At 40.4% G+C, this 22,959-nt stretch overlaps 1 protein-coding gene across 2 annotated transcripts in view; it reads left to right on the forward strand.

Annotated features, from left to right (window-relative positions):
- The first annotated feature begins 1,570 nt into the window (after window positions 1–1,570).
- The window catches only part of LOC112266737 (AT-rich interactive domain-containing protein 3B), a 34,947-nt gene continuing 13,558 nt past the window's right edge, over window positions 1,571–22,959 (forward strand). Inside the window, exons 1-3 of one of the 2 annotated variants that reach the window (XM_024444531.2) lie at window positions 1,571–2,096; window positions 4,283–4,921; window positions 22,130–22,204. In XM_024444531.2, the coding sequence (XP_024300299.2) occupies window positions 2,073–2,096; window positions 4,283–4,921; window positions 22,130–22,204 (738 nt within the window). In that variant the 5' untranslated portion in view covers window positions 1,571–2,072. The remainder of the gene's footprint in view (window positions 2,097–4,282; window positions 4,922–22,129; window positions 22,205–22,959) is intronic. The other variant, XM_042325357.1, reaches the window with a different exon arrangement.

Here is a 22,959-nt window from a genome sequence, read left to right on the forward strand (position 1 = left end):
CACAAACGCTTCGTTTATAAATTATGTCTGAGTGTTGGCGTGTGCCCCTGGCTATCCGTCAATAAAAATAAATGTGTGCTGTCTGGCTTGCTTAATATAAGGAAGTTTAAATGATTTATACTTTTATCAAATTGTATTTGTAACATGCGCCGAATACAACAGGTATAGGTAGACCTTACAGTGAAATGCTTACTTTACAAGCCCTTAACCAACTACAGTTTAAACTAAAAACAAACATTTTAGTAATTCCATTTACTTTTGATACTTAAGTATATTTAAAACCAAATACTTTTACTCAAGTATTTTACTGGGTGCATTTTACTTGAGCCATTTTCTATGTTTTTACTTGGGTCATCTTTTACTCACGACTATTGAGTACTTTTTCCACCACTGCTTTGGGGTTTATTTTCGTGGGCAGAGAAACCTCTCACTTTCGCTTCCTCTGTCCATGGTCTCTGAGATCTTCCGTCCAACCGTGACCAAAATGATTTGCTTTTAATTCCTTATATTGCATTCGAGTAGCACTATAGCACCGGAGAACGTATAAGCCTACTACTAAACGAATGACTCTTGCACTGCTCTACCGTGACTATAGCAACTGGTGATGCAGTCCGTCATGTTAGTGTGTTTATGCCACCAGGGAGCAGAATCGAGTCCTGAATTTAATAAGTACTGTAACAGATTTTTAAATGCGGTTTTGACTAGAGTATAGTTTGTCACAATTTACCATTATGTATTTTTTTATAGCCGGTTAGGGGAACATACACAGCAGGTTAGGATAACTAGGTTAAGGTTAGGAAAAGGGTTTAACTAAAATACACCAAAAAAAAAAATCCACTTTCGACTTCAAATTGACATAAACTATATGTTTAAGCAATGACCTTAATATGCGCACATCACGCTGAAGCGCGTGGATGGTCTCCATTATAAAATGGGGGAGACTACATCAACATGGCCAAAGAGCAGACCTAGATATAGATTGTAGGCATAAACATGGTATAGAAATATGCCATGCAAAGAAATTGATAACCGCTGTCTGGTCTCCGCACCAGTGTAACATGTGATCGTACTGCTTTTAAAGAAACGACTGTCCAGCCAGTAAACCCAGTTGATTGGTGTTTCTTCTGATGAGCGGGACAACAGTATGTTGTTGGTTGTAGATTAGTCTGTTGGCATGAAAATAACTGAATTAGCAGGGAGCTAATGTGACCATTACAATTACAGCATGCTAAGCTAACTCGCTCTTACAGCAATAGCATACAAAAAGCACATATCAGGACGCCCCTAACAGGTACCATACATACATATATATAAACATAGTGAACTCATACACATTGTAAATCTGAGAATATAATACAGTATTTCAGAACGTGACCGACTACATGCATGTCAATATCAGACGGGGAAGAATGAATGTTCGCGATCTCCCCCTAATCTACAAGCATGACCAATGGCGTAACCCCTTTTTGATATGTCAATTCAACCAACCAATAGGAATACATAAACATTGAATACATATTTCTGCAGCGTCAAGTGGGAACGCAACTAACCCTGCTACACGTGTAAAATACGTGGATCACCCATTTACATGTATTGTTGATGGTGTTGGTTAGTAGGATATAAACTATGTTATGAAAAACAGCTTCACATAGCAGGCTACAGTTGCGTCATTTATTCTATAAACACTGAATAGTATTTCACTTTGCTGTCTGAGGAGCACTGTGGCAAGAATTGACCAACACCATCATGTTGCGAACGAAGAGGCACCACTTTTGAAGTAGGGCGGGCCTTCTCTTGTTACTGTGGGGGTGTAGTAGACTACTAACCTATACAGGCAAAGACAATCAAGACCAGGGTGGGTTTTTTTAATGTTCAGGCTGCGGTCAGGGAGGTGAGGCCCGGCATTTACCCTACACTGGCCTCCTCGCCAATCTTCCTATCACAACAGTTACAGGCATTATATGGATTTCAACCGAACATTTATCATAATAAACTATATTGGCATATAAATTGATTTACGTAGGACAGAGAACGAGTGGAAAAGAAGGTTAAATTGGGAAGCTGAGGGGAGGATGGAAAACTCGAAATCGCAAATGGTGAGTTTCGATCGAGTCAGTTCGCTGCTGACGGACGGTTTCCTTTGGCACCGTTCCCCCATTTAGTTAGATACTGTAACACATTGGGCAACAGTCGTGAAAGTGATATGTAGTTTTACACTTTTGAAACTAATATTTAATAAACCATGATGGGACGACATTTTGTTACCTGGTCGGTGAATTGTTTACCTTATTCCTATACGTGTTTAAAGATTGAGACACTACTTTGGAAAAGTAGGCGACTGTTGTACACGTCATGTTTGCTTTACTATCACCACCGAGCAGAAGAGATCACCTTTTAGAAAGTTGTAGATTGATACATTTGTTGTCGATGGAATCTCGTGAAATAAACATTCGACAACATGTTTTCTATTCACCTTTTATAACCCTTTGTAGATCAATCGTAATTGTAAATTCATCTGTTGGCATGGTTTAAATGTAATGTAGACCAGGCGTGAGATTTTATTTTTCTCAACAATAAGTTTGTTTGAGCCATCCACGTGCCAGTGTATCCTATTTATTCAAAAAATAAACAATCGGGGACTGTACTAACGGTCATTTCGATAGGGGCATATTTTATTTAACTAATTTGGTTTAATAATTAATATTTAATTAATCATATTTTCCACTTTGATGTGTTATTGGGCATAATACTGTGTGGTAGGTAACTGCCCCTGTTTATCAAAGAGAACATGCCTCTCCTTGAAACGCTTTTTAAATAACTTTGAACATGCTGAAAAGAAAAGCCAATTATAGAAACTGTGTTGACTCTTACACTGCCGCCATTTTCTTTCAGGGTAACTTATAGACCTATATGTTAACAGCTGACCATACATTGTGTAGGTAAAATTCTGAAGTGGAGTGGTTGAGGCTCTACCCAGAACCCTAGCCAGCAGATCCGACATGCTTGCTTACTGGCTGCACTAGGGGCAGACCGCGTCCCTGTGTATATTAAGGACACTGTGTAGCCATTGTGAGATATGGCTTGGAAAACGTACCTCAATCCAGGGATGAGATATGTATTGGACTCCGAATTGGCCCATTATTCCAACGGTTAAACTGAGAAGATTGAACAACTGCTATACTTAATTAAGCTAGCAGTTTAATCTTTACTGTGTAACAGTTAGGATAATAAGACAATTCGGAGTACAACGCATTTCTCATCCTTGGATTGAGGAACATCTTCAGAGACATATCTTGTGCTAAATCAGCACTACACAGCTGATTTAAATAACCAACTCATCATTAAGCTTTCATTCTTTGAATTGTCTGTGTAGTGCTTGGGGTAAAAAAACAAAATATGCAGTTAGGGGGGCAGTTGATTTAGTTTGGAAACCCTGTCTTGATATACACAGGAATGCTGTCCGACCCTGGTGCAGCTGTAACCGAGCAGGTTGGATCTGCTGTCTACCCAGAACCCCACAAATAGGACACAGTCTTACACCCCTGTAACACCCAGCCATAAACTACAACATAACTATACAAATAAGAATATTCTATCTTTGGGGGAAAAAAATCTTAATTATTATATATCAGTTATTTAAATTGCTATTTAAAATGACGGCCTCCACAATGTATCTGTGTGTACATTGTTTATCTCTAGTCTATAAATTCCATAATGTATCTTTTTGTCCAATATTTTTTATATTATATTTTTATTATATTTTTTATATTATATTTATATTATATTTATATTATATTTATATTATATTTTTTATATTATATTTATATTATATTTTTTATATTATATTTATATTATATTTTTTATATTATATTTATATTATATTTTTTATATTATATTTATATTATATTTTTTATATTATATTTATATTATATTTTTTATATTATATTTATATTATATTTTTATATTATATTTATATTATATTTATATTATATTTATATTATATTTATATTATATTTTTTATATTTATATTATATTTTTTATATTATATTTATATTTATTTTTTATTATATTTATATTATATTTATATTATATTTTTTATATTATATTTATATTATATTTATATTATATTTTTTATATTATATTTATATTATATTTTTTATATTATATTTATATTATATTTTTTATATTTATATTAATATTCTTCCTTACATCTGTGGGGAAAAATAAGATATCTGTTTACAATATATTTACTCTACATTTCGTTGCTTTCCTCTCCCTACAGACCAACCTATCGCAGGAGGGTGGGGGTGGTCTGGGTCTGGGTAGCCCTGTTGGTGTCAGACTAGAGGCTGTGATGGAGCAGCTCCAGAGACAGCAGGAGGCCAAGCTGGAGATGGACCGGCAGGAGAAACACCTTCGCCAGGCCCAGATGATGTTCATTAAACACGTAACTGCCACCCGGAACACTGGAGCCCCCCTGGACTCTGCGTTCCTGGGCAAACGGGTGGAAGGAACCGGGACAGGAAGGACCCCTCAGATGGGTCAGCAACAGACCGAGGCTGGTGGTAGTAACACCAACACTCAAAGTGGTGTGCATGGGGAGAATGGAGAAGAGGGACTGGGAGGTGAAGGGTCAGAGGAAGATGATGAGGAAGAAGAAAGGATGGCATATGAAGAAGAGAACAGTGAGGATGATGGTGGCCACATGACGAAGATGTCTCCACTCCAACAGGATAGTTCCTTATCTTTTCCTCTGTATTCAACCTCTCCGTCAGTGTCTGCTAAACCCAGCGCCGCTTCCCTTCCGAAGAATCTAAAGCAAGAGTCTGAGGAGAAGGACCAGTCTACCACAGAACAACACTCCTTCACATCGTCCAATGGATTTGGAGATTGGAGCTTTGATGATGGACCATTCAAACAAGTAAGTTGTATTTCACCCTTCAACCCCTTACACTCTGTAAATGTTTTGTTTGAAGATTTTACATTCCAAAAGCCAGGCGTGTGATCTACTTCCACTTGAAGAACATTGGAATTGGGTCTCTATTCAGGGAATGTGTAGCCTAAACTGTAGGACGACACTGATTGTATGCATGCGTTTACTGAGAAATTGGCATTTAGGTGTCCCATGTGCAGCAAACAGCCCAGCAGCAGACATCATATTGAATCCACACACACTTTACCAGGTTTCAAAAGTGTTCATGGAGTTTTTTCCCCCTCCATTGATCACAACAGTTCTATGTAAAACAGGCTATTATCTACTGTTCGCCTACTACGAAGTGGTATGCAGTCACTTTTAATGACTGGCTTCATATGAAACTTGTATAATGCTTCACAGTGAGGGGGGGGGGTGTTTTGTTTCCATCCCTCCTTACTCTCTGTTGACCCACTCACACTGAGAGTCAAGGACCGAACACTGGCACACTGCCATCTTTGCTCCTGCTGCTAAAATAATATAGTAACGTACAATGTCCCACTTTAGCAAAACTGTGTTTTTATTCAAAATGACTTGGTAGACTAGAGTGATTGCATAGAGCCTACATTTTTTTATTCTCTTGACGGGCTGTTAACATAAATGGAATAGCTGGCCAGCACACTGAGATTAATGCATTCTTTAGTAGGGGTGTGATCCTTATTGGACATGAACTCATGACTTTGGCATTGCTTGTAGCACCACTGAAATCCTCTTAACAATTGAGTTTACACAGACAGCCTGCACTGCTTCTGCTTCCTGTTTCTTCACATGTAGAGGTCAGGCAGAGAGCACAGAGAACTGTGTTCTCCTGGCAGCTAGCCCAACAGGAAGGGGAGAGGAGGTTATTCTCCCACTTTCTTCTTTTGTCATCGTGTCTTCCTGGCCACTAGCCCAACAGGAGGGGAGTTTATTCAGCCGGGCGCTCCAGGGGTTTTCCCACCTTCTCCTTTTGGCTCGTGTGACTTCTTCTTTTGTACGTCCTCAATGGCACCCTATTCCTAATATAGTGCACTACTTTCTACATGGACTCTGGTCAAAAGTAGTGCACTATATAGGGAATAGGGTGCTGTTTGGAAGGGTACCCTCCACACTCTTCACACAGAAGGGTTCTTGGCAGAGCTAAGTAGCCTTGGCCTCTGTCCAAGACACTGTTGAATGAATGGGAACTACTGAAAGCAGCTGGTTCAGAATGAGATGTGATAGGCCATAAAGTGTGAGACTAGTATTTGTGAATGAATATGACATCAAATAGTTTTGGGGGAGGGGGGCAGGCAATCGAATCAAATTCTATTTGTCACATGCGCCGAATACAACCGGTGTAGATCTTACAGTGGAATGCTTACCTACAAGCCTCGAATCAAAAATGTTAAGAGAAATACCTACAAAAATAAGAAATTTAAAGTAACAAATAATTAAAGAGCAGCAGTAAAATAACAATAGCGAGGCTATATGCAGGGGGTACCGGTATTTGATATTTTAATTAAGATCCCCATTAGCAGCAGCTACTCTTCCTGGGGTTCAACACAAAACATGAAACATTATACAGAACATCATTACACAAGAACAGCTCAAGAACAGAACTACATAGATACATCTTGGCCATGTTCTGTTATAATCTCCACCCGGCACAGCCAGAAGAGGACTGGCCACCCCTCATAGCCTGGTTCCTCTCTAGGTTTCTTCCTAGGTTCTGGCCTTTCTAGGGAGTTTTTCCTAGCCACCGTGCTTCTACACCTGCATTGCTTGCTGTTTGGGGTTTTAGACTGGGTTTCTGTACAGCACTTTGTGACATCAGCTGATGTAAGAAGGGCTTTATAAATACATTTGATTGATAGATTTTTTTTAAAGGCACACACAGCCTACATGTGAATGCATACACACCAACTATCTAGGTCAAATAGGGGAGAGGTGTTGTGCGTGTGGTGTTGCTTTATCTGTTTTTTTGAAACCAGGTTTGCTGTTTATTTGAGCAATATGAGATGGAAGTTCCATGCAATAATGACTCTATATAATACTGTATGTTTTCTTCAATTTGTTCTGTCTTTGGGGACTATGAAAATACCCCTGGTGGCAAGTCTGGTGGGATAAGTGTGTGTGTAAGTTGACTAGGCAAATAATTTGGGATTTTCAACACATTAATGTTTCTTATTAAAGGAAGTGATACAGTCAGTCTCTCCTCAACTCTTAGTGAAGAGAGACTGGCATGAATAGTATTAATATCAGCTCTCTGATTACAATGAAGAGCAAGATGTGCTGCTCTGTTCTGGACCAGCTGCAGCTTAACTAGGTCTTTCCTTGCAGCACTGGACCAAACAACTGAACAATAATCAAGATAAGATAAAACTAGAGCCTACAGGACTTGACCATATGACTGGACAATAATCAAGATTAGATAAAACTAGAGCCTGCAGGACTTGACCATATGACTGGACAATAATCAAGATTAGATAAAACTAGAGCCTGCAGGACTTGCTTTGTGGAGTGTGTTGTCAAAACAAACGGAGCTTCTCTTTTTTACGGCCAGACCTCTCCCCGTCTTTGCAACTATTGAATCTATATGTTTTGACCATGACCGTTTACAATCTAAGTTTACGCCAAGTAATTTAGTCTGCTCAACTTGTTCAACAGCCACACCATTCATTACCAGATTCAGCTGAGGTCAGGTACTTAATTTGTTTACAGAGAAATAGCATTGTATTTGTTCCAACACAATTTTTTCCAACAGTTTGCTAAGAGCCGGCAGCAAGCTTATAGGTCTGCTGTTAGAACCAGTAAAGGCCACTATACCACTCTTGGGTAGCAGAATTACTTTGGCTTCCCTCCAGGCCTGAGGACAAAGAATTTCCTCTAGGCTCATATTAAAGATATTACAGATAGGAGTGGCTATAGAGTCAGCTACCATCCTCAGTAACTTTCCATCTAAGTTGTCAATGCCAGGAGGTTTGTCATTATTGATCATTAACAACAAAAAAATCTGCCTCTCCCACACTAACTTGACAAAATTCAAACTTGCACTGCTTTTCTTTCATTGTTTTTTTTATACATGAATATAATTGCTCACTTTTTGTCGTCGGGCATTTCCTGCCTAAGTTTGCCCACTTTGCCAATGAAATAATCACTCAAATAATTGGCAACATCAAATGGTTTTGTGATGAATAAGCCATCTGATTCGATGAAAGATGGTGTCGAATTTGTCTTTGTGCTCCACAAACTGCTCCACCCGTCGATGAGAATGGGGGCGTGCTCCGTCCTCCTTTCCCTGTAGTCCACAATCATCTCCTTTGCCTTGTTCACGTTGAGGGAGAGGTTGTTGTCCTGGCACCACACGGCCAGGTCTCTGACCTCCTCCCTATATCCTGTCTCGTCGTTGTTGGTGATCAGGCCTACCACTGTTGTCATCGGCAAACTTAATGATGGTGTTAGAGTCGTGCCTGGCCATGCAGTCATGAGTGAACAGGGAGTACAGGAGGGGACTGAGCATGCACCTCTGAGGGGCCCACGTGTTGAGGATCAGTGTAGCAGATGTGCTGTTGCCTACCCTTACCACCTGGGGGCGGCCCGTCAGGAAGTCCAGGATCCAGTTGCAGAGGGAGGTGTTTATTCCCAGGGTCCTTAGCTTATGAATGAGCTTTGAGGGCACTGTGGTGTTGAACGCTGAGCTGTAGCCAATGAACAGCATTCTCACATAGGTGTTCCTTTGTCATTCATTCTTATAGGCTTCCGGGTTAGAGTCCTGCTCCTTGAAAGCAGCAGCTCTACCCTTTAGCTCAGTGCGGATGTTGCCTGTGATCCATGGCTTCTGGTTAGGGTATGTACGTACAGTCAATTTTCGGGACGACTTCATCGATGCACTTATTGATGAAGCCAGTGACTGATGTGTTATGCTCCTCAATACCATCAGAAGAATCCTGGAACATATTCCAGTCTGTGCTAGCAAACCAGTCCTGTAGCTTAGCATCTGCTTTTTTTATAGACTGAGTCACTGGTACTTCCTGTTTTAGTTTTTGCATGTAAGCAGGAATCAGGAGGTTATAATTATGGTCAGATTTGCCAAATAGAGGGTGAGGGAGAGCTTTGTATACATCTCAGTGTGTGGAGTAAAGGTGGTCTAGAGTTTATTTATTTATTTTTCTCCATCTGGTTGCACATTTAACATGCTGATAGACATGAGGTAAAACGCCTTGTTTCCCTGCATTAAAGATATTTCAGTAACAAACCTCCAAGAACTAACAAAAGGTTGGACATAGACTGAGAAACGCTTTTATTAAACTTTGAGTTAGCTAGGTGTGGGGCGACTTTTACCTGGGTGTGGTGTAAGATAATGAGTGCGGTGCGGATTTCTTTAGAGGTGCCTGAGGTCAATCTTTTACTTGTTCTTTTTGAAGGGAGTAATCCATTCTTACATTATTTTAGCCGCCCCCCCCTTCCCCCCCAAGTTCATGTATCCACTACCCCGACCCCTTGTAATTTGAACCATTCTATTTCTTTTTCATCTTTACTGCACCCTATAGAATTGTCTTCCTCTTTGGTCCTAGTGTCAGTTTTCTTTAAAGATGGTGGTGGAGGTGAGAGGATTTGTTTGAGATGATTACATCTTTCTGATTTTCCTTCTGTGTTCAATCCAGTTAAGAAACCATAAAGAAAGATACTTCCCCCATATCTCTGGTTTAATTCAAACTTGTCCCTTAGTGAGATAAGTACATTTTTAAATTTTTTTTTATTTTTATTTTTGGTTGGATGGGTGTAGTACCAGGACAGTGTCCTGGATAAAGAATAAGTCTGCCTCAAATGCTTTAATTCCCTTTCATCTTTTACTGCAGCCTATAGACTAGTTTTCCCCCTTAGTCTCAGGGTCAGATGTCATTAAAGATGGAGGTGGAGAGCCAGACTGGTTTGATGGCACGGTCTGTCCGTACAAAGGCTAGCAGATGCCATAAAATCCATTTACAAATGAGAGATTGGAGGATGGGTTTTAATTTAAAGCTTTTTGCTCAATAGATGTAAATAAGAATTTGTTCTTTGAACTGACTTGCCTCATTAAATAAAGGTTAAATTCATAAACAAATAGTAACATAGAAAGCATAAAGTACACACACACACATGATAACATGCGCACTATATACACGTTCACATGGGTTTTGCGTTGTAGATATGTGGTAGTGGAGTATGGGCCTGAGGGCACACACTTAAGTGTGTTGTGGATTCTGTCATGAATTTATTGTAATGTTTTTACTGCCTCAATTTTGCAGGACCCCAGGAAGAGTAGTTGTTGTTGCCTTGGCAGCAGCCAATGGGGATCATTTAATAAATACAAATACAAAATGGTCGTCTGTTTCTCAGTTGGTAGAGCATGGTGCTTGCAATGCCATGATAGTGGGTTAGATTCCCGGGACCACCCATGCGTGAACTGAATGCACGCAGAACTATATCACTTTGGATTTTTTTTAAAGTCTGCTAAATACTATATATTATTAATGGCAAAATCGATACCATAAACATGAGTTTAAAGGGGCCTGACCTTGTGAGTGGGCCCAAGAGGAGATCTTCTTTTTAGTATTTCATTTCTGTCAATAACAAAGTTATTTGTCTTAACGAGGCTAGCCTGGTTAAATTAAATCAATTCAGGACTTACGTCATTGACCACCCCTGGTCCTTGCATAATTCAGCTGTCGCTCGGCAACGCTTTGTGCTGCAGTTTTAGCACAGCTGCACATGATCAATGGAGCCCTAAACACGGCCCTGATTTGGTTTTACTCTGGCCTCATTTACGTTGATTGATGAGGACCAACTGTCTTGTGGATACAAGATGGTTTATAAACCAAATAGAGAAAGTTAAAGGGTCTGTCTTTACATTAGTTCTGCCTAGGGGTGTAACAGTTCACCGAACCCATGGTTTTGTACATATTGCAGTTTTGGGGAAAGTTAAATGCTGTTCAGCGTTCACAATGTTCCTTGCATTGTTGTTGTGACCGGATCGACACGTTAAGCCTCTCAAGTTTCCATTCTGATGCTGCGTTTTTAACCATGTAGGAGGTGGGAATTTAAGTCGTAAATAAAGGTTGGATGAATTCATGTGGTTTGAACTAGTTGAGAAATGCCATTTTGGCTAAATGGCCAACCAGGTGTGTCAACCATACACTAAAAGTACAGCTGTTATGCTGTCATCCCATAGGACGGCACACAATTGGCCCATTGTCGTTCTTGGTTAGGGGAGGGTTTGACCAGGCTAGACCGTCATTGTAATTAAGAATTTGTTATTCACTGACTTGCCTAGTTAAAGGTTAAATAAAAAATAAGTGACAGCCCAATCACATTACCCCATCGTGCTACAAACAAGCCTCCTTTTATGAGGGTCACAAGTGTGCATCTGGCGCTGAAGGAGGCGGTGTCATGGTGCGTTTGTAACCAAGTGGGAATCTACCACATACGACTAGGAAGAAAACACTTGAAAAGCTCTCAAACTGGTGATTTACTCATTCTCACACATGGTGACCTCATCGACTAAAGAAATGGCCTCTAGTACAGCATTTTCGGCAGTTAAATACAACAACAAAACAGTATTTTATAAAAAGCAATCCATTCATGTGGTTTATGAACTCGGTTATTTGTTTACAAACATTTTTTAAATTTAACGTTTTATTTAACTTGACAAGTCAGTTAAGAACCAATTCTTATTTACAATGACAGAATACCCCGGCCAAACTCGGACGACCCTCATATCCGTGGCTATAAACCAAAGTCTTAAAAATATATATATACCCACTACTCTTGTAATTTATTCTGTCCCGGTCAGAATCAGCTGCCAAGGGCTGCTTGAATTCAGAGGGGAGACCATGTTTCTTTTCGTGCCAGTCCGGTGTACTGGGGTGATGTTTGCGTGACATGGGTCAACGTGTGTGAGGTGTTGGCAGCTGCATAGGCTATTGTTGTTGAGCGTGGCAACACACTGTTTAATGTTTTGATCCACAACTCTCTGTACATCATTGGGAATCTTCTGGGACGCTAAAATGTTCCCAAACTGGCAATTTTTTTATTTATTTTTTTAATATATTTTTTTTTAAAGGACAATGGAAGATCCTCCAATTCTGGTTTATCCACCCCACCACTCGACATCATATAGAACTAGTTCCCGGCTGCGCCTCACAAAAGGACAGTTTTTGGAATGCGTCATTTAAGAATAGAATTTTACACCTTGTGTATAGTCTCTAGTTAAGGGAATAGCCTGGCATGTGTTCAGCTCAGATTTACTCGAGGCCTAGAACGCAGCATAGCCTAGTGGCCTTTGTTTTTATTTTGTACATTTTTGGTAGGTATTAATTAGGATTCACAGTGCGGACTGAACCATCGGTACGAATACATGTACCCTTTACACCCCTAGTCCTGTTCCACCCTATGGGTTAAATGCCTTTTACATTAGTCCTGCCACTCTGGAGAGTGTGTGTGAAATGCATGCGTGCATACATACAGTTGAAGTCAGAAGTTTACATACACCTTAGGAAAATACATTTAAACTCCGTTTTTCACAATTTCTGACATTTAATCCTAGTAAAAATTCCCTGTTTTAGGTCGGTTAGGATCACCACTTTATTTTAAGAATGTAAAATGTCAGAATAATAGTAGAGAATTATTTATTTCAGTTTTTATTTCTTTCATCACATTCCCAGTGGGTCAGAAGTTTACACAGACTCTATTAGTATTTGGTAGCATTGCCTTTAAATTGTTTAACTTGGGTCAAATGTTTTGGGTAGCCTTCCACAAGCTTTCCCACAATAAGTTGGGTGAATTTTGGCCCATTCCTCCTGACAGGGCTCGTGTAACTGAGTCAGGTGTGTAGGCCTCCTTGCTCGCACATGATGCCATCTATTTTGTGAAATACACCAGTCCCTCATGCAGCAAAGCACTGCCACAACATGATGCTGCCACCCCCGTGCTTCACGGTTGGGATGGTGTTCTTCGGCCTGCAACCCTCTCCCTTTTCCCTTTAAACATAACGATGGTCATTATGGCCAAACAGTTCTATTTTTGTTTCATCAGACCAGTGGAAATTTCTCCAAAAAGTACAGTCTTTGTCCCCATGGGCAGCTGCAAACTGTAGTCTGGCTTTTTTATGGCAGTTTTGTAGCAGTGGCTTCTTCCTTACTGAATGGCCTTTCAGGTTATGTCGATATATGACTCGTTTTACTGTGGATATAGATATTTTTGTACCTGTTTCCTCCATTATCTTCACAAGGTCCTTTGCGGCTGTTCTGGGATTGATTTGCACTTTTTCGCACCATAGTACATTCATCTCTAGGAGACAGAACGCATCTCCTTCCTGAACGGTATGACGGCTGCGTGGTACCATGGTGTTTATACTTGCGTACTATTGTTTGTACAGATGAACGTGGGACCTTCAGGCGTTTGGAAATTGCTCCCAAGGATGAACCAGACTTGTGGAGGTCTACATTTTTTTTTATGAGGTCTTGGCTGATTTATTTGGATTTTTTTCCCATGATGTCAAGCAAAGAGGCACTGAGTTTGAAGGTAGGCCTTGAAATACATCCACAGGTACACCACCAATTGACTCAAATTATGTCAATTAGCCTATCAGAAGCTTCTAAAGCCACGACATCATTTTCTGGAATTTGTCCAAGCTGTTTAAAGGCACAGTCGACTTAGTGTATGGTAACTTCTGACCCACTGGAATTGTGATACACTGAATTATAAGTGAAATAATCTTTCTGTAAACAATTGTTGGAAAAATTACTTGTGTCGTGCACAAAGTAGGTGTCCTAACCGACTTGCCAAAACTACAGTTTGGTAACAAGATGTTTATGGAGTGGTTGAAAAACGAGTTTATGCATGTAAACTTCCGACTTCAACTGTGTGTGTGTGTGTGTACATCAGCAAAAAAAAGAAACGTCTTTTTCAGGACCCTGTCTTTCAATGATAATTCGTAAATATTCAAATAACTTCACAGATCTTCATTGTAAAGGCTTTAAACACTGTTTCCCAACCATAAACAATTAATAAACATGCACCTGTGGTACGGTCGTTAAGACACAAACAGCTTACAGACAGTAGGCAATTAAGGTCACAGTTATGAAAACTTAGGACACTAAAAAAGCCTTTCTACTGACTCTGAAAAACACCAAAAGGAAGATGCCCAGGGTCCCTGCTCATCTGCGTGAACGTGCCTTAGGCATGGTGCAAGGAGGCATGAGGAATGCAGATGTGTCCAGGGCAATAAATTGCAATGTCCGTACTGTGAGACACCTAAGGCAGCGCTACAGGGAGACAGGATGAACATCTGATCGATTTGGAGGTGGAGGGTCCGTTGTGGTCTGGGGCGGAATGTCACAGCATCGGACATCGGTCATTGCAGGCAATTTCAACGCTGTGTGTTACAGGGAAGACATCCTCCCTCCTGTGGTACCCTTCCTGCAGGCTCATCCTGGCATGACAATGCCACCAGCCATACTGCTCCTTCTGTGCATGATTTCCTGCAAGACAGGAAGGTCAGTATTCTGCTATGGCCAGTAAAGAGCACAGATCTCAATGCCATTGAGCACGCCTTGGACCTGTTGTATAAGGAGTGTGAGGGCCAGCCCCCCCCCCCCCACACACAGAAATTTCCGGGAATTTGCAGGTGCCTTGGTGGAAGAGTGGGGTAACATCTCACAGCAAGAACTGGCAAATCTGGTGCAGTCCATGAGGAGGAGATGCACTGCAGTACTTAATGCAGCTGGTGGCCACACCAGATACTGACTGTTACTTTTGATTTTTTTTATCCCCCCTTTGTTCAGGGACACATTATTCCATTTATGTTAGTCCCATGTCTGTGGAACTTGATCAGCTTGTGTCTCAGTTGTTGAATCTTGTTATGTTCATAAAAATATTTACACGTGTTAAGTTTGCTTAAAATAAGCGCACTTGGCAGTGAGTTTATATATGAAAAGCAATTTATTTTGTCCATTTAAAATAACATAATATTGATCAGAACAACAGTGTTGACATTAATGTTGTAAATGACTATTGTTGCTGGAAACGGCTGATTTTTAATGGAATATCTACATAGGTGTACAGAGGCCCATTATCAGCAACCATCACTCCTGTGTTCCAATGGCACGTTGTGTTAGCTAATCCAAGTTTATCATTTTAAAAGGCTAATTGATCATTAGAAAACTCCTTTTGCAATTATGTTAGCACAGCTGAAAACTGTAGTGCTAATTAAAGAAGCAATAAAACTGGCCTTTAGACTAGTTGAGTATCTGGAGCATCAGCATATGTGGGTTTGATTACAGGCTCAAAATGGCCAGAAACAAAGCACTTTCTTCTGAAACTCGTCAGTCTATTCTTGTTCTGAGAAATGAAGGCTATTCCATGCGGGATATTGCCAAGAAACTAAAGATCTCATACAACGCTGCATACTACTCCCTTCACGGAACAGCGCAAACTGGCTCTAACCAGAATAGAAAGAGGAGTGGGAGGCCCCGGTGCACAACTGAGCAAGAGGACAAGTACATTAGAATGTCTAGTTTGAGTAACAGACGCCTCAAGTCCTCAACTGGCAGCTTCATTAAATAGTACCCGCAAAACACCAGTCTCAACGTCAACAGTGAAGAGGCGACTCCTGGATGCTGGCCTATATCTATCTAAGTATCTAAGTGACCCCAAACTTTTGAACGTGTGTGTGTACACATTCACACACACACACACACACACACACACACACACACACACACACACAAACAATGATCCCTTATTGCTGTCACCTGTTAAATCCAATTCAATCAGTATAGATGAAGGGGAGGAGACAGGTTAAAGAAGGATTTCTTTATGGCCAGTTAAAGAAGTCTTGAGACATGGATTGTGTGCCATTCAGAGGGTGAATGGGCAAGACAAAATAATGAACATGGTATTATGGTACTAGGTGCCGGTTTGTCAAGAACTGCAACGCTGCTGGGTTTTTCCACACTCAACAGTTTCCCCTGTCTATCAAGAATGGTCCACTAGCCAAAGTATATCCAGCCCAACTTGACACAACTGTGTGAAGCATTGGAGTCAACATGGGCCACCATCCCTGTGGAACGCTTTCGACACCTTGTAGAGTCCATGCTCCGACGAATTGAGGCTGTTCTGAGGACGTGTAACTCAATATTAGGAAGGTGTTCCTAATGTTTAGTATACTCAGTGTATAGCGTGTAGAGGAGTAGTGGTGTGGAGTTTAAAAAAAAAAAAATATATATATATATATATATATATATATATATAGTCATTCATTTGGATTTATTTTTGCATTGTGTAGTACAGGACGGTAATGTTTGAAAAGAGGTTTAAGATTCTAGAAATATCTAAAATGGAGTTAAAATGTTTTAAAATGTCATCAATTTTAGTAGCTTTTTTGGGAAAAGCAATAATACAATAATGTTGTAGCAATCTAGTCTCTTTGAATGTTTCCTTTTTTTTAAACAAATAGCTTTGGAGATTAATAACTTATCAGTCATACACTCATATTAAACATCTCCAATCCAAAATCAAATCTAAAATCTGCCTTCTATTTCGCAGCAAAGCCTCCTTCTCTCACGCCGCCAAACTTACCCTAGTAAAACTGACTATCCTACCGATCCTCGACTTCGGCGACGTCATCTACAAAATAGCTTCCAACACTCTACTCAGCAAACTGGATGCAGTCTATCACAGTGCCATCCGTTGTGTTACCAAATCACCTTATCCCACCCACCACTGACCTGTATGCTCTAGTCGGCTGGCCCTCGCTACATGTTCATCGCCAGACCCACTGGCTCCAGGTCATCTATAAGTCTTTGCTAGGTAAAGCTCCTCCTTATCTCATCTCACTGGTCACCATAACAACACCCACCCGTAGCACACGCTCCAGCCTTTCCTTCCAGTTCTCTGCTGCCAGTGACTAGAACGAATTGCAAAAATCACTGAAGTTGGAGACTTTTATTTCCCTCATCAGCTAACCAATCGCTGCAGCTGCATCTGTAAATAGCCCACCCAATCTACCTACCTAATCCCCATACTGTTTTTATTTTATTTACTTTTCTGCTCTTTTGCACACTAGTATCTCTACTTGCACATCATCATCATCAGATCATTTATCACTCCAATGTTAATCTGCTAAATTGTAATTATTCTCTCCTATGGCCTATTTATTGCCTACCTCCTCATGCCTTTTGCACACACTGTATATAGACTTTTTTTTCTCTACTGTGTCTGACTTGTTTATTGTGTTATTGGCTTGTTTATTGTTTACTCCATGTGTAACACTGTGTTGTTGTCTGTGTCACACTGCTATGCTTTATCTTGGCCAGGTCGCAGTTGTAAATGAGAACTTGTTCTCAACTAGCCTACCTGGTTAAATAAAGGTGTTCTCAACTAGCCTACCTGGTTGAATAAAGGTGTTCTCAACTAGCCTACCTGGTTGAATAAAGGTGTTCTCAACTAGCCTACCTGGTTGAATAAAGGTGTTCTCAACTAGCCTACCTGGTTGAATAAAGGTGTTCTCAACTAGCCTACCTGGTTGAATAAAGGTGTTCTCAACTAGCCTACCTGGTTGAATAAATGTGTTCTCAACTAGCCTACCTGGTTGAATAAAGGTGAAATAAATAAAATAATAAAAGTCTTGAAACGTGCAGAAGGCACACACCACCCGACGAGAAACAACTTCCACAGTGCTGGTGCTGGGCCAGGGCCAGCCATGTTTAATCCTTGCGTGTGCGGCTAACCATGACATCACTGAGCTAACGCTGTTGGATAAAGACCCTTATCCGCTCAGATAACCCCGGGCACAGCAAAGGGCCAGACCAATTATTTCGACTTGTGGAGGGGAGAGTGGAGGCCCAATAAGTTGATTAAAGATCATTTGGATGAAAGATTTGCCCCCCTCCGTAACTGTATGTTTTAGGGATAAGGTTTCACTGCAGGAGCAGCTGCACCTCTGGTAATGAAGCTCATTACTAGAAAAGCTATGGACAATGAACACAATTGCATCTAATCGATGGCAATTTGAATGCACAGAGATACCGTGACGAGATCTTGAGGCCCGTTATCATGCCATTCACCCTCTGCCTTCACCTCATGTTTCAACATAATGCACGGTCCCATGTCGCAAGGATCTGTACATGACTCCCAGAAGCTGAAAATGTCCCAGTTTTTCCATGGACTGCATACTCCCCAGACTTGTCACCCATTGAACATATTTTGGATGCTCTGGATCGACATGTACGTCAGTGTGTTCCAGTTCCCACCCATATCTAGCAACTTTGCACCATCATTGAAGAGGAGTGGGACAACGTTCCACAGGCCACAATCAACAACCTGATCAATTCTATGTGAAGGAGATGTGTCTCGCTGCATGAAGCAAATGGTGATCACACCAGATACTGACTGGTTCTCTGATCCACGCCACTACTTTTTTCTTTTTAAGGTATCTGTGACCAACTGATGCATATCTGTATTCCCTGTCATGTGAAATCCATAGATCCATAGAATTACTGATTTCCTAATATAAACTAACTTTTTATATTTTTGTTCACTATAGTTAGTGTATTATTGGATACATTTAGAGTTTTAGATCAACTAAGTGATTTATATTGTGGGAAAAAAATAGAAGTTCCCCGAATACTTTTACCCTGATCAGCGTTTTGCTCTCTGTTGTTGTAGGGTCCTCTTATCTTAAATGAACATGAAGTGGTCAGAATTGAAAGCCTAGAAAGTAATCACTAAAAGGAGATGACTAAGTGGAGCTTTTTGTCAATAGACAGATCCATAGTGAGATTTCACGATCTCCTCAACAGGGAAGCAGATTTTATTTTCACTTTATTACCAACGAGTCACTCCGATCAGGGCAGGGGCATCTGCTTCCTCGTCAATAGAAATGTCCGGTCTATTGGTCGGTTGCCCAGGGCAACCAGACCGCCATTATTAGAATAATATATAGCCACTGGTTTGGCCATTATTGCTGCTTCATGCGACAGCTGTACTCACAGGGGTACTGTTACGGCACGACAATATGGCCTTTACAATGGATTGGCTGTATCTGTCTGTATGGACGGACTGTAGTTAAAAGCGTAACACACAGGGAACCATACAGGGCTTTTCAATGGATTTTGTGTAGATGGACTGTTCCTAAAGAATAGCCCCCCCCATAGCTATTCCAGGTCTGGTGGTCTCCAGGTCTGGCTACATGAGAGAACCAAAGAATAAAATCAGCACAGGGAGCATGAAGAAAAAGTTGTTATGCGGAATACAAATTAATCATCCATTTAAGTGGATCTTGCGAGACATTGATTCGTCAGGTGGCTTTTACAACAGTGATTTTATACTACATTTTCCAAAAACGACCACCGACCAGCTCCGTAGGACCATATTGGAAAGGATTCCTATCTCCATAAATAACTGGTACATAATGCCCAATGATGGCTTAAAAATGTTAGTTGGTATCTTGAACACGTATAAAATGGTCAGAGCCATTGATATTTGTCCTTTTTGAATATTTTGAAGAAAAAGGTACCCAAAAAAACTACCCAAAATACTGATTCTTGAACATACTTTCATCTTACTTTTCTGTATTTTACATGTAAACACTCATCTGTCAAATGAGTGTTTCCTAAAGTCTACTGAATACAGTGATTTATAAAATATGACATTCTGCATTTTGTCAATTTCTAGAAATGTGACGAGAAACCTCCGCTGTACATAGAATGTTGACAATGGAACCATGGAATGGGACATGATACTAAGGCTACCATTTACGTTTTGTTCAACCACTGTTTTGGTACATGTTCTATATCATTCTAATCCAGAGATATTACACAATATTTTGAAATCATTAGGAGCATGCTCAAAATGTTATCCACTCAATCGCGGGATCAAAATATACTTTTAAAATAAAAAATCTGATTTAGATTTTGGGCACATTTTTGGTCATATAATAAAAAATAAAAAACGATCTCTTTTGATTGTATTTATTTCTCCATGAACATTTTAAGCCATCATTATGTAATTTACTAATGGCCCATTTATAAATAACAGAACAGTAATTTTAGGGGACATTTCCACCACATTTCCGCATAAAGTTTAAAGGACCGTGCATTCAGAAAGTATTCAGACTCCTTCACTTTTTCAACATTTTGTTATGTTACATTCTAAAATTGATTAAATTAATTGTTTTCCTCTATCTACACATAGTACCCCATAAAGAGAAAGTGAAAACAGGTTTCTAGGTTTTTTTGAAAATGTATAAATACCTTATTTACATAAGTATTTAGACTCTTTGCTATGAGACTCGAAATTGAGCTCAGGTGCATCCTGTTTCCATTGATCATCCTTGAGATGTTTTTAACAATTGATTGTAGTCCATCTGTGGTAAACTCAATTGATTGAAAATTATTTGGAAAGGCACACACTTGTCTATATAAGGTCCCACAGTGGACGTCAGAGCAAAAAACCATGAGGTCGAAGGAGTTGTCTGTAGAGCTCAGAGACAGGATTGTGGAGAGGCACAGATCTGGGGAAGGGTGCCAAAAAAACGTCTGCAGCATTGAAGGTCCACAAGAACACAGTGACCTCCATCCTTATTAAATGGAAGAAGTTTGGAACCAACAAGAGCTGGCTCCCCGGCCAAACTGAGCGATGGGGGGAGAAGGGCCTTGGTCAGGGAGGTGATCAAGAACCCGATGGTCACTCTGACAGAACTCCAGAGTTCCTCTGTGGAGATGAGGGGAAAAAATGAATGTCACTAAGGCAACAACAAAAAACGTATTTAAACATGACCTAGCTGGGTGTGAAATTTAGTGGCTCTGTCACACTTTTGTAATTTTGTTTCACGTAGCCACTGGACTATGGTCACATTTACTTTAATATGACCCCTTATTCAGATCTTAACAGTACTTTATGATCAGAGTTGTCTGTATAATTGTTTCAGTGCTTGGGAGCAGAGCTGTCTGGAGTAGGTCATTGTGTCCTTGAAGCCAGGGGAACAAACAAAATCCACAGCTGTATAAATGGAGAACATCTCTCATGGGTCACGCTATGCAAATAAAGGTGAAGTCACACACACACACACACGTTTCCATCCACTGGCTCTCACTGAACCCTGTTTTGTAGCTGGTAGAAGATTTAGAATATAGGGCAAAGAGTATGGGGTAAGAAACCGAGGTGTTAGATACAAAAGAACACACCCTGGACAGAGGAACTCTGCCTTGAAGGCCAGCATCCCGGAGTCGCCTCTTCACTGTTGACGTTGAGACTGGTGTTTTGCGGGTACTATTTAATGAAGCTGCCAGTTGAGGACTTTTGAGGCGTCTTTTACTCAAACTAGACATTCTAATGTACTTGTCCTCTTGCTCAGTTGTGCACTGGGGCCTCCCACTCCTCTTTCTACTCTGGTTAAAGCCAGTTTGCGCTGTTCTGTGATTGGAGTAGTACACAGCGTTGTATGAGATCTTCAGTTTCTTGGCAATTTTCTCGCATAGAATAGCCTTCATTTCTCAGAACAAGAATAGACTGACGAGTTTCAGAAGACAGTGCTTTGTTTCTGGCCATTTTGAGCCTGTAATCGAACCCACAAATGCTGACGCTCCAGATACTCAACTAGTCTAAAGGCCAATTTTATTGCTTCTTTAATCAGCACTACAGTTTTCAGCTGTGCTAACATAATTGCAAAAGGAGTTTTCTAATGATCAATTAGCCTTTTAAAATGATAAACTTGGATTAGCTAACACAACGTGCCATTGAAACACAGGAGTGATGGTTGCTCATAATGGGCCTCTGTACACCTATATAGATATTCCATTAAAAAAAAATCTGTTTCCAGCTACGATTGTTAATGTTGTAAATGACTACGTCTACACTGTATTTCTGATCAATTTGATGTTTATTTTAAAGGACAAAAAAAAACTTGCTTTTCTTTCAAAAACAAGGACATTTCTAAGTGACCTGAAACTTTTGAACGTGTGTGTGTGTGTGTTTTATTAAGTCTTCGTAGGTTTATTGTATAGAAAGAGGAGAGGGTGCTGACATGGCACTAGCACGGATTCAGACCCCTTCTGCTGCAGCACACATGCACTGGAGGCAGCAGACCCTTTTGTGTGTGTGTGTGTGTGTGTGTGTGTGTGTAACCATGTTTTTTTTGTGTGTGTGTGTTTACAGAAAGGCAGTGTGGGCTGGGCGGAGGAGAATGAAGGAGGCAAAACAAGAGGAGAGCCGTCCAGAGACTTCGCCAAGGTAATCAGATTTTAAAGAAGGATGTAAGCTGATGCATTAAGCTCAGCTGAACTAAAACTAATCCACACAGACCCGTCTGAGCAAAGCTAAGCTACATTCCGATGCTCTACCCGTGTATTTAGAAGGAGCGGGACTGGTGTCAGGAAATATGGTGGAAACTCCTTCCAACTATGCTTGCACCAATCCAATGCCTTTTTAAATGCCTGAGTGGGTTGTGAACAAGTGAACCCTTCTTGGAGGGGAGAGAGTAGGTACTCAGCCCTATACTCCAACCTGGATTCCTTTTTGATAATTCATTTTGTACACTTGATCTTGATGTGTCTCCTATTTTGTCAAATGTTCAGTGTGGCATACCTACAGAGTTCTGGAATGTGAATGCAGTTGACAGCCAGTCTTGTTGAGATGAGTCTAGATTTTCTCCAATGGTCTTCGTGGTCCGTCCACTGGATAGTATGTCTGAATAGTGAATAAACATACAATTGTGTTTGGATGGTTATTAACCCAATGAGTCCCACCGTAAGTCTGGCCTATTTTGGACTTTTAAACCCTTTTTTAAATGTTTTATTTTTTTAACATTTTGTGTTTGGGTGTCAATTCTGGGTTTGTACCTTTTTTTTATTTTTATAGATTGGTTTCCTCTGCATCTGTATATACCAACCATTGGTGCATGATTAACGGGGCCCGGGTCCGTGTCTTTTTATACAAAGAGTCCGAAGGTTTGTAGCTCAAACCAATCTATGACAAGCTGAGACCCT

This window comes from Oncorhynchus tshawytscha, linkage group LG01 (assembly GCF_018296145.1).
Source record: "Oncorhynchus tshawytscha isolate Ot180627B linkage group LG01, Otsh_v2.0, whole genome shotgun sequence".
In the NCBI taxonomy this organism is placed as follows: domain Eukaryota; kingdom Metazoa; phylum Chordata; class Actinopteri; order Salmoniformes; family Salmonidae; genus Oncorhynchus; species Oncorhynchus tshawytscha.